Source organism: Sabethes cyaneus, chromosome 3 (assembly GCF_943734655.1).
Source record: "Sabethes cyaneus chromosome 3, idSabCyanKW18_F2, whole genome shotgun sequence".
In the NCBI taxonomy this organism is placed as follows: domain Eukaryota; kingdom Metazoa; phylum Arthropoda; class Insecta; order Diptera; family Culicidae; genus Sabethes; species Sabethes cyaneus.
Genome location: NC_071355.1, coordinates 30509642 through 30522300, shown reverse-complemented (window position 1 = coordinate 30522300; position 12659 = coordinate 30509642). Strand labels below are relative to the sequence as shown.

General features: G+C 39.8%; 1 protein-coding gene across 1 annotated transcript in view; it reads left to right on the top strand.

The window, feature by feature from the left end:
• The window catches only part of LOC128739241 (extracellular sulfatase SULF-1 homolog), a 47037-nt gene that overhangs the window by 32111 nt on the left and 2267 nt on the right, over positions 1–12659 (top strand). The window contains exons 6-8 of the mRNA XM_053834701.1: positions 4699–4933; positions 5030–5343; positions 5407–5658. Coding sequence (XP_053690676.1) covers positions 4699–4933; positions 5030–5343; positions 5407–5658 — 801 coding nt within the window. The remainder of the gene's footprint in view (positions 1–4698; positions 4934–5029; positions 5344–5406; positions 5659–12659) is intronic.

The following is a 12659-nucleotide window of genomic DNA, read 5'->3' as shown; positions in this document are numbered from 1 at the left end:
CATCAGACGGTTTTGACCCTGAAATCAGTTATGTCTTATTAATTAATGCATATAAAGCAAAACAGTCTTCAGCAAAAATGTTCCTCTTTTATGTCCAAATTTTTTCTAGAACATCAGATTGAGTTGTCTGTTGAAATAAACATGTTACAAGAAGAAATGTGATTTGACGGATCGTTTATAAACAAAGGTCTATTGCTGAAAATGGGTAAAAGGTAGAAGTTTCATATCTTCACAAAAATTACTTGAAATTGGTTTATCTTTAATATTTTGAAACCAAAAAGGTTAAAAAAATTTTGCTCAAAAAGTTATTACTTAAATTGTTGTTTAAGTAACGCTTAAATATTGGACGACCCCTTCAAAATATGCATCAATTTTTTATTCAAAAAGTTGCCGAAGACCACATTGAGCTGAGACATGCTGTTTAACCGCAAATATTTTTGTCCCGAAATTTTAATTTCTGACCCATAGTGCGCTGTGAGTCGACAAACGAAGATGCGGCTCCAACTCTCTACTCACGGGTCGAGATTCACTCTGCCTGATCTCTGACTGTGTGCTGGAGGGTGGGCTGAAACAAAAGGAGAGCCGAACAGTTATGGCCAGTAGGATGGCTGTACAATCGCTCAAACAATCTAAAAATATATAACGTCGAGTATCCACCCCTAGGTTACTCAAAAGTTGCTGAGTCTCAATAAGAGAGATCTCAGCAAGCTTACCGGTCTTGCAACAGGATATTGTCCGAGTAAATATCATCTTCGGAATCTCAGTTCTGTACAAGATGATATTTAACCTCGGAACACTTTCTCTGAAATTGTGGAGCACAAATAGTACGCAGACTGCAATATCTCAAAAAGGAGAGATCTGGTTGGCGTCGCCGATCTGATTGGCATATGTCTCGCTCCAGCTACCAACCTGTCACTTCCTCAATAAGTGATAGGTAAGCTTGAAGCGTGACGCAATGGTAAGAGTACCCAACAGAGGAGAAGGATCTAGCAAAGCAAAGCCACGAGTGTAAACGTCCTGCAGAACTTGACCCTTCTTTATCGACACACTTCGCAGCCGGTTATTAGATGACAGGAAAATTACGGGGATCCTATTAACTCTGTAACGGCACCGCCCAGTCGAGATTAGAACCTACGACGACTGGCTTGTTAGGCCAGCATCGTACCCCGGAGCTAACTGGGCGGGAAAGGCGATTATCTACAACGGGTGGCGATACGGTAACTGGGTCGCGGAAAGACATGTACATGTTATGGAAAGATTTCCCATCCAACAGGTAATTTTTAACACGTATGAGGGTTTTACGATTGCTAAAATTAACGGGATCTACATATGCAGTTGTTACGAACTACCTGGCTGGACAATGAAGCAGTTCCATCACTTGCTATACGCAGTTACGGAGAAGCGGAAAGCTCATCAGAAGAAGGCCTGTAATTATCGGAGGAGATTTTAATGATTGGGCAATAGAGTGTGGTAATAGATGGACTAATGGCAGAGGGTGTAGCTTGCTAAAAGCCCTCGCAAAGTTGAATGACGTTCGTAATTCTATCACCGACATTACCTGTAGTCCGTGGCTGGTAGCAAAGTGGAGAATGTCCGAGGCCGAGAATGCCCACAGCGATTATCTGGCGATTCGGTACAGTGAGGGCAACAAAAGGCTTTAGCAATAAGGTGGACAAAAAGAGTTGAGCGGAAATGGAAAACGAAAAACTTCGACATCCTTGTCGTCGAAGCACTTAAAACGGGTGGCGAGCCTTTGAGTCGAAGTGCGGAAGGGCTTACGAACATGTTGGTGTCGTAGATGTGTGCTTTTGTGGAAGAAACTGAGCCTTTCGCTATGCTCGACTGCTGGCCAAGTTACCACGTCGAATGAATGAAGCCACGGATGAGACTTGAAGCTGCCTGCCGATATGTTGCTCGCCGATGTGTCGCCTACCAAGGCTGCTGACTTAGTGAGCTTGTGCACACAAAAGGTGCGCTTTTGACGTAGAACTACGTCTTACGGTAAGGTTTGGGATAGGGTGTCATTCAAAAAAATCGAAAAATGCGAGCGTCACGAAAACTAAAAGATTTTGAGCGCTAACAGCTTTGCGGTTTTCAGATCAATTTTAAATACTCCGAGATACAACGCATCTAGCATGTATATATGATGCATATAGCATGTATACAGGAAGAATCGAATGATTACATGCATGGATACATGCTACTATTACTACAAAAAGACTTACGTGCAACGTATAACTTCAGAACAAAACCGCGGATATGAGTTCGGTTGATATTGCCCACCGAGATGCCAGGACCATTCGGAAGGTTTCATTAAAATAAATAATCAAGAGTAGTTTCGGAATACATTATTTTTTATTAAATAATAGTTTTTAAAATATATTTATTTACATTTGTATTTAAATCTTTGTTATTAATTTGCTTATCTTCTGACCATGCTAAGAAAGCTGGAACCCAGGACCAACGTCGACCTGTGTATTGGGGGAATTAGCAAGTCAGCAACCTCCGCAGTAGTTGCCTCAGAGCCAGAAGATGAGTACAGAGAGTAAGAACTGCGTTAGACCGAGAAGAGCGTAGGTTGGTGTTCAAAGCAGCAAGGGCCGCACTGAAAAGAGTTAAAAGCGAGCAAATCGAACTGCTGCAAAGAGCTGTGCCGTGACGCTGATGCCAACCCCTGGGACACATCGTACCGTGTTGTGATGCCGAAGGTCAAATGACCAACGATAACAACGGAGTTATCTCCAGAAAAGTTGAAGGTAATCGTAGAGAGGCTGTTTTCGAGACACGGTTCAACGGTGTGGCCGCCTACATTCCTAATGTAGCTCTAAATGTCGCAATACAAGCATTCCCGTGCTGTATTCAGGACTGTGCTAGTGCCATGTCTGGAGGAAGGTTCCGGACAAGTGGAAGACGTAGAGGCTAGTTTTACTACCGAAGCCGCGAAATCCCCCTGAAGTTTCAACATCGTACAGACCAATATGTTTATAGAATACACTCGGGAAACTTTTAGAAAAAAATTTCTTCAATAGACTGCCGGTGCTTACGGAGAGCGACATGGTCTATCTAAAATGCAATTTGGGTTCCGGAAAGGCATCAACGGTTGATGCCATTCAATTGTAGTGGAGATGGCCGAAAAATCAACCAAACAAAAACGAAGGGCCGATCGATATTCCGTTGTGGCAACGATCGATGTCAAAATGTCCCTGGCTACCTGTGCAGGACTATCAGAACAGAGTGCTAGTCTGCGAGATTGCTAAGGCACAGAGATCGGTGAACATCACGGCGGGAGTTCCTCAAGGTTCCATCCTCGGACCGACGTTCTGAAATGGAATGTTTAATGGAATGCTGACGCTGAAGCTACCCAAATAGGCAATGATCATTTGTTTTGCAGACGATATAGTACTATCGTATTAGCGTAGTATAGTTGGAAGAAGTTGGAATGCTGGCCATTGAGACGATCGGAATAGAAAATGCAGGGAGTTAAGCTGCAGATAGCAGGAGAGTATGCCATAACCTCTAAGCGAGCAGTAAAGCACCTAACGGTGATGATCGACGATCGGCTCAACTTTAAAAGCCACGTGGATGACATCTGTGAGAAAGCAGCGAATGCCATCAACGCAGTGGCTAGAATTATGCCAAACAGCTACGGACCTAGCAGTAGTAAGCGTCGTCTTTTGGCGAATGTTTCCGTATCGATCCTCAGATACGGAGATCTGGCATAGATTCCAGCGTTGAAAAGCAAACGAAATGTAGCGAAGCTGAACAGCACATTTCGGCTTATGACCATGCGAGTCGCGAGTGTATACAGAGCGGTATCATTCGAGGCAATATGCGTCATTGCCGGGATGATTCCCGATGAGAATTGCCGGATGAGAAAGGAAACTAGAAAAGTTCGGAAGCTAGCTCGAGTGGAGTCCGGGGGTCGAACTCTGTCGATTGGTATACAGAGATGTTACAGTTGTTACAGAGATAGCATAAAAATTACACCGAAATGGTACCAAATAACTAGAGTTAATTCTTTTGGCAAAAAAATACTGAGTGTGCCAAATAGCTTCAAACTTTTTATTTAAAAAAAACAGTGTGTGATCAAAGGATCAGAAGATAATAAAAGACAGACCCTTAGACGAGAAGAATTGGGGAAAACGATTCAAACCTTTTATTAGTAGTAGTTATTAAAGTAATGTAAAAATTGTAATTCCATGGCACTAAACCAATGCATCATGCAGTTTACATGCTCAGTAATACAAACTACTATCCAAAACCGAATTTACAACTGCATAATTGTCACGGTTTCGGAAATATTACTGTCAAAGTTTTTGCAACGAACGAGGCACAAAAGTAAGCGATGCTGATCCCTTACTATTAAATACTCGGAATAATAATAATAATAATAATATTCGCACATTGCTAATTGTTTCACAATGCCTGACAGCAAAAAACCGTGAAAACAGTGAAACCAATGAAGCACTTCTTAAAGCATTTCGGGTATAGTCCTAGGTAGATATGCATTTCCCAAGCCATACTACAACAAAACTGAGGTAATAAACGAAACAAACATAACCTAAATAAGACTGCCATCAGTATTGAGAAGAAAGGGGAAAGTTCCGAAAAATTGAGATGAAATTCTGCCATGAAAATCTTACACTAAATCAAGTTAAACTACAATTAAAACTAAATAAGTAACATGTCGTATTCTAGGATCGCCGATGGGAACAACTCTGGTGCACACGGAATCCTCCACACCGGAAGAGGAGGTCTCCTCGTCCTCGTCGTTCTCTCCCTCCATTCATGTCGCAACCACACCAAAAATGACAACGGTAGCCAACGAAATCTTCGCCATCGATGCCATCAGCCACAATCAAATTCCGGTAGTGAAAAACGATGCCACACTGCTGCCGGCGGCCGAGTGCTACTGCGAACCGGAAGTGCAAGGGTGAGTGTGCCGTGCGAGGTTCAGTGCTTGCAGTGGCATTGCGGTCTTTTGACTACAGTTGCTGACTTTTGTTGAATTTCAATTTCCATTCAATAGACCGATGACGAACGAACGGGAGCTAGCGCGGGAGACGCGTCGTCGCCTGAAGGAGGAACGCCAGCGGAAGAAGGAACGCAAACGACACCGCAAGGCGAAGCTGGAAAAGGAATGCCTCTCGGAGCGGATGAACTGCTTTAGCCATGACGCGAACCACTGGCGAACGGCACCGCTGTGGGACGACAAACCGTTCTGCTTCTGCATGAACGCCAACAACAACACCTACTCCTGCCTGCGAACCATCAATCAGACGCATAACTTTTTGTACTGCGAATTCACGACCGGATTGGTGACCTATTATAATCTGAGAATTGGTAAGTTACTGGATGTTAAATTATGTGATTACGTTTTGAAACGATTGTTTTCCCACATCGTAGATCCATTTGAGACCCAAAACCGTGAGTCTTCGCTCACCTTGGAGGAGAAGACGGTGCTACACGACACGTTGGAGTACATGAAGAGCTGCCGCGGTAAGAGCTGCACACTGGCACGGCATCACCAGCACGGTGGTGGTGTGATTGGAGGACAAACCGATGGTAATCTGCTGATGCCGGTGGTTAATGGACGGCTGCCGGGTGCTAGTGGGGCAGGAACCGGAAAGCGAAAGCATCACCGGGATCCCGTTGGAGGTGAGTTCGAACTTTAGACTGTATGCCAATCAGTGGAAGGGGTGGGTCGATGAGTCGAAAATAAGGATTTAATGTTAGAGTCTATGATTGCGTTTTGAGATTGGGTCCAACCCACGCTCGCTTGAATCTAAATTTTGGAATGTCACTCTACGGTAAGACGTAGTCCTACGTCGTACAAGGGACATTTGGAAAATCGAACAATTCTTTCCCTTTACAAGGAACAAGTTAAACCGTTTACGGTTTACTCATTTCACCCGGAGTTGCTCATATCCATATGCACAATCTTGATCAAAATGTAACTTTTCTAGCGGGACATCGCACGTCAGGATGGTTCTATCCATGCAAGCAGCGGGGTGATTGTAAAAGCAAGGGAAGCAATCGTAACTGTGCTTATAATTGATTCTCAACTTACCACATGTTCTCAACATTTTCTCTGTCCGATTCGTATAGGTAGGACACCTTTCATGACATGTCTCGTGTTGGTTTTTTACTGGTTCCTTCATGCTACGACGAGTTCTCAATATTTACTATTTCCAATTCATGATAGGTTGGACCTCTTCCTGTTTCATGTTTGATTACTTTTAGAAGTGTTTTTATATTGCTTCAAACTACGGCGTGTTCTCTATATTTTCTATCTCCTACTTATATAGGTAGGGCATTTTCTAGATGTGGCTTTGTTTTGGCAATGTCATATAGTATGGCTTCATTTGAAATTGTGGTGCTGTTAGTAGATTAAAGCTACGACATATTCTCAATATTTACTATTTCTAATTCATGATACGTATGAATGAATTTCTCAATCTCAATAAATTAATGAATTTCTCAATCTGCAAAAATTCCTCAACTTTTTCTTTCGAAAGTTCTTAAATGTGTTGAATTTTACTTGTCCCACCATGGATTGGGAGGTAACCTCTTGATTGTAACTCCGGTGCAATGTTTTCGTTTGGGCTTGTTTCGTGGCTTCGAGAATATCCTCAACAGGTGGTGGAAGATGCTGGATTGATTCAACAGTTTCTGTAATCCTTTTCTCATTTAATTTCCAACATTACGCGACATGCTATACGGAATATCGAACGATCGGGTTCGGGAGTAGTTTTTTGAATTATTAGTGATTGAAACTAAAGTAGGCAAATGTTCCCATCAATACCTTCCATGAGCTAGGGGGAATATATGCCAAAGCAATGCTGAGTTCTTTATCTTGTTTCATAATTTCGATTTCTGTATTGGTCGAAAGGTTAATACGATAAAATGGATGGTGTTTATGAATTCCTAAGAGTATTTCTCCATAAGGGGTGTCTTCATTCATTCAGCATACGGAACGAAGACGACGTTGAACGTCGTCGGTCGGCATGGATTTGAATTAAGCACCATCTTAGTACTGTTGGAAGCTCATTGATAAAGCAGCTGGATAGCAAGAGTCCAATCACCGACCCTTGTTGTATACCAGAAGTTATTTTATCAACCTCAGAGCGTCCCGTCTACTGCTAAATACCGTTCGTATCCTTCCTAAGAGGTACGATTCGACGTGACCGAGGGCCTGATGTTTGCAAGTGTATTCAAATGCAGGTTTTTACGGAATGGAAGCACTAGCGTTTTTGTTTATGCGGGGTATGCGACCATTCAGAAGAATGTTTTGGCCTGGAAAACCGGAGTAATCGTCCGATGGCGAAAACAGGCCGAAAACTGAGGGCTTTCGGGAACAATTGGATTTAATTGGATAACAAATTAGACTTGGAATTGGATTTGAAACTGGAGTTGAAATTGGACTTGGAAACAGACTTGACATAGGACATTATATTTGATTTGAATTTGGGCTGAAAGATTCACTTCATATTGAACTAGAGAAATCGGATTTAAAACAGAATTTAGAGTTTTTATCGCAAATTGTACTGGAAATTAGAGTGGGAATGAGATTTTGAATTTGACCTGAAATTTGAATTAAATTACACTTGAAATTGACCCTAAAATCGGACATGCAATTGAACTTGACATTGAATATTAGATTAGACTTGAAATTGGAGTAATTTGAACACCGGACATGGACGCGAAGTTTTACTTGAAATTAGAATTGACATTTTCCGGCATAGAATAAGACGGAAAATGTCAATTCTGAAAACAGTAAACTGTTTTACTCTTTGCTGTTCCATTTTTCAGTCCCGTTTGCCCTTTTAGTTTCGTTTTTTCTCCTATTCTGTATCGTTTTATTGGTTTTTGCTCTCTCTTTCCTTCCGTTCTTTCTCTTTTTGTCTCGTTTTCCCTTTTCATTCGTCCCGTGTTTTCTATTACTCCCATATTTTCTTATTTTTAGTCTTGTATTTTCTCTCCCGGGGATTCTTTCTCCTTTCTTTTGCACTATTTTTTTCATTTTCAGTGGTCGTTTTTTTTCTTACTATATCTTCTGCCCTCATTTTCCTTTTTTTTGGTGTCCCATTTTTCCGTCGTTTCTGTCACGTTCCCTTTTTTCCGTTTCATCTTCGATTTTCCTTTTTTATCTCCTGTTTTTCCTTTTCTTTAGTTTTTGTTTTCTTCGTTTTCTGTCCCATTTTCTCGTTTTTAGCCCCATCTTTCTCCTTTTATATCCAGTTGGACCCCTGTTTCTCGCTTTCCTCGTTTCTTCTTTCGGTTTTTTCTGTTCCCTTTCTTGCCATTCTTCTTTTTGCTTTCAGTATCTCTTGTTTACTGTGTCGTCTTCCCTTGCTTGTTTCGTTTCTTTCTTTCTCTCTCTCGTTTTTCCATATTTCGCTATTCTGCTGTTTCCTCTTTCATTGTTCCTTTTCTGTTATTTTCCTGTCCTGTTTTCGCTATTTTTCTGAGTTCTAATTTTCATCTTTTTCGTTTCTCGTCTTTTTTCTCTTCTTCTACCTCACTTTTGTAATTTTCTATCCCGTTTCGCTCTTCGTCTACTGGTTTTTGTGCTACGTTTTCTTCTCTTTTGTTTGAATTTTCTCTATTTTTAGTTTTTTTTTGTCACGTTTTTCTGTTCCGGTTTTTGCATTTTGCTGCTTCATTTCTGTCAGTTTAACCTCATTTTCTTCAGCTTCTTTAAGGTTTAAAAGAAGTATATTTTCTCTTCTGTTTTTCATCTTTTTCTGCCCCTCGTTCTTGGCCTCGATTTTTCTGTCTCCGTTTTTTCTTTTCCACTGGTTTTTGGATTTTATGTCCCATCTTCCATCCAGTCAGTCCAGGTGCTAGTTTGCTTTATTTTATCTCTCTTTTTCTACCCAGTTTGTTCAGTTTATGTCACGTTCTCCTTCGTGCCCATTTCCGTTTTTTGTCCTATCCTTCCTGTTAGAACTTTTTTTCTTATTTACCTCGTTTCCTCTATCGGTTATCTCTTCTCTGTTCTTATTTTCTTCTTCTTCTTCTTGTTTCCTGTTCGCTGTTTCGCTGTTCGGCTGGTTCTTCTTTTTTGTTTCGTTTCACGTTTCTAATAACGCACAAACAAAAAACTGAATGGAAAACGAAGGCAGCCAAAAAAGTCTAAATGAGACAATATAAATGACAATATTTGTCAATAAACGGCAATAAACAAGAATAAAAGACGGGTCTGAAAAAATCAGGAGAGGACAGGAAAAATAGAGGAAAAGAACCGGAAAGCGAGAGAGAGAAATAGAAAAACAATAAAAAAAAGGGATGACGAAACAGAAAACAAGTTAACAAGACGAATGGCAAGTGAGAGAAAAGAGAGAAAACCGAAACGACCAGTAAAGAAATCCTCCATCCTCTATCGGTCTTTTTTCTTGCTATTCTTCCCTCTTGTTTTCTGTTTCGTCATCTTCTCTTGCGTTCCTCTTTTTTTGTTTTCTTTCTATCCCGATTTTCGTTTGTTTCGTTCTTCGTCTTTCCTGTTCCTTTTCTGTTCTCTTTTTCCTCCTTTACGTCTTTGCTTTCATTTTTTCTGTCGAATCTCCTCGTACTTTTCTCGTACTCGTTTTCCCTCTTTTTGTATTTTCCACTTTCTTTCGATGTTTCATTTGCACTCGCATGCGTCGCGTTTTTCCACTTTTTCTATCCCATTTCTTTCGTTTTCCTCGTCTTCACGCCCGTTTTACCTCTTTTCCTGTCTCGTTGTTGTCATTTATTGACCCGTTTAGACTTTTCTAGTCCACCTTTGTTTTGCCTTTCTTGTTTATCTTTCTTCTGTTACGTTCTCTTTTTCTTCGCTTTCGTTGCTTATCTGGCATGTTTTAGATTCTGTTTCCGTTTCTTCATTCTCTTTTTATGCCGAAAAGGAGTACAGTTTATCCTTATTTTCGTCGATTGTCTTCGATTATTTTTTTCGATCTTTATGGTTCGTTTTACCTCATTATGTCTCCCGCTTTTTTCTTTTCTACTTTTTTCGCCTCGTTTTTCCTTTTTTCATTTCCTTTTCTCTCTTCTATTTCTGTTCCATTTGTCGTCTTTTTTCTTCCGTTTTTTCGTTTTTAAGCCCGTTTTACCTCTTTCTGCCTCATATCTGACCCGTTTGGACATTTTTGGTACGCCTTTTTTCCTTTTTTCTTTACTTTTTTTTACTTTTCTGTCCCGTTTTTATCTTTTTCTGTTCTAGTTCTCTCGTTTTGTTACCCATTTTCTCTCTCCCTCTAGCATTTTTTCCCATTTGACTAGTTTTGGTCACTCTGTCCCGTTTCTCATCTTTTTTCTTCCGTTTTCCTCAGCCCGTTTCTTGTAATGTGTTATTGCTCTGCCTTTTTTTTAATGTTTGAACTTCTAGTCTGCACCGTTTTTCGTTCTTATCTTCTACTCCTCTTCTGTAACGTTCCTCTTTCCCGTTTCTTTCCCGTTTTTGATCTTTTTCTCTACTCGTTGCTTCATTTTCTTTCTCCTATATTTTCTTCTCTTTATGGTCTATTTATGCTTTATCCAGTTTATCCTCATTTTCATCAATTCGATTTTCTCTTTTGTTCTTTATCGTATTCTGTTCTATCTTTTGTTCTTTGCCATTTTCTCTTGTATTCTGTTTCATCTTCTTTTTATTCTTTTACCGTTAGGCGACATCCATTTAGTACGTCACGCAAATTTTGACCAAAATCAACCACCCCTCCCCCCCTTGTCACATTTCGTCACACATTCGTGACCCCCCCTGAGAAAGTACGTCACGTAACGGCAATCCCCCCCCCCTTCACAACAAAAAAATTAAATATTCATTCCAACCTTTTTATTTAAAGCTATCAAATGAATTTCAGCAAATAAAAAAAGGAAAATTTTCGAGCTTATAAGTCATCGATTCACGGATTTTGAAGATGATCTTCAATTGCTGCAATCGGATATGCTTCAGAAGTCGCTGATGTGCCGTCGATTAATGTTTAGCGCATATCTACGCCCTTTACATTCATCCACTCAAATTCGTTTGATCTAGTTGAAAGAATCAGGACTTCCAGCTGACGTCTTGCAGCAACACGCCTTGGAAGAACTTTTCTGAAGGACTTTGTCATTTTGTGTATTTCTTCAATCGTGTAATCATTCAACACTACCTTAGATGCGAAATTTAATCCGCAAGTGGCTTAAACCCTATCCTTCAGAGAGCTTTTGAGTGAGGGGCAGTATAAATTATACCGAAAAACCTTAAAAGCAGCCGTGGAACTTCGGTATGAGTTTTTGTTCATCGATTGAGTTCAGCACGAATATCAAGGGAAAACATTGCCGTGGGTCTCTGGTAGCATCCCGTAACCCTTCAGGAGTTTGTGCGACTGCTATTTGCGGTTGCAAAAATCTTTTAGGCAGGACGGTACTCAAGCAGCTCTTCAGCGGTGTACTGCATATTCTGTAAAACCTTAATGGAGAGTTCATACTACATAGAATAAATGAGTCCTGTTCACACATATATGTTCAAAAAAGTGTTCATTCAAAAAATTTAACTATTTGTTTTAAAATCTATCAGTACGTTAATTTTATAGAAGCCTTCAATAGTTGTATCTTCAAATGAAGGCTAAATTATAATTTCCCGAATAAATTTTCCATTTGATTTTTTTTTTCATGTGACGTCACATAACTTCATACCCCCCCTCCCCCCTACGTCACAAATCGTCACGATTAGGTCAACCCTTCCAAACTTTCATTTGTCTTTGTTTTCTTCTCTTTTCGTCCCCTTTTTTTTCTCCTTTTGTGTTAAATTTATCCTCATTTTCTTCGATTTCTTCATGGTATTTTTCTATTTTTTCTTATGTTATGCCTCGTTTTCCCTTTTTGTCTCCCGTATTATTTTCCACTTTTTTTTAATTTACTTCAAAGGTTTTGGCCTGTGGCTTGTTCGCCATTCTGTTTTTTTTCTTTTTGCCTTCCGTTTTAATTTTTCTCGATTTTTTTTTATTTTTCTGTCTTTTTTTGATCTTTTTCTGTTCTCATATCTTATGTCTTCTTCCAAACTTTCGTTTGCCTTCTTCCAAATTTTCTTCTCTTTTCGTCCCGTTTTTTCTCCTTTTCTGTCAAGTTTATTCTCATTTTCTTCGATTTCTTAATAGTATTTTTCCGTTTTTTCTTATGTCATGCCTCGTTTTCCCTTTTTTGTCTCCCGACTTCGTTTCCACGTTTTTTCATTTTTATATCCGGTTTCCTTCGCATTCTGTCACGTTGTTTCTTTTTTGTATGCCAGTTTTTCTTCTTTTCTTTTTTGCATTTTTCCTCTTTTTTATCCCATTTATCTAGTTTTTATCACTTTGTTCCAGTTGTGGTATTTTTTCTTCTGATTTACCTTGTTTTTAGGCCTGTTCTATTCTGTTCTGTTGTTATTTTCTCGTTTTTTGTAATTTATTCGTTTTCGAACTTCTTTTCTATTTCGTTTTTCGTTTTTCCATATTTTCTATCTTTTGCTTCTTTTCTGTTGCGCTCTGTTTTTCTTCCCTTTAGTCTACCGTTTTCATTTTTCTCTCTATTTTTTATTTTTGTGTCCCGTTTTGGATCTTTTTCTATTCTCATTTCTGTATTTTCCTTCCTCCAAATTTGCATCTCCTATAGTCCCATTTTTTCTCCTTTTCTGTCCAGGTCATCCTCATTTCCTTTGA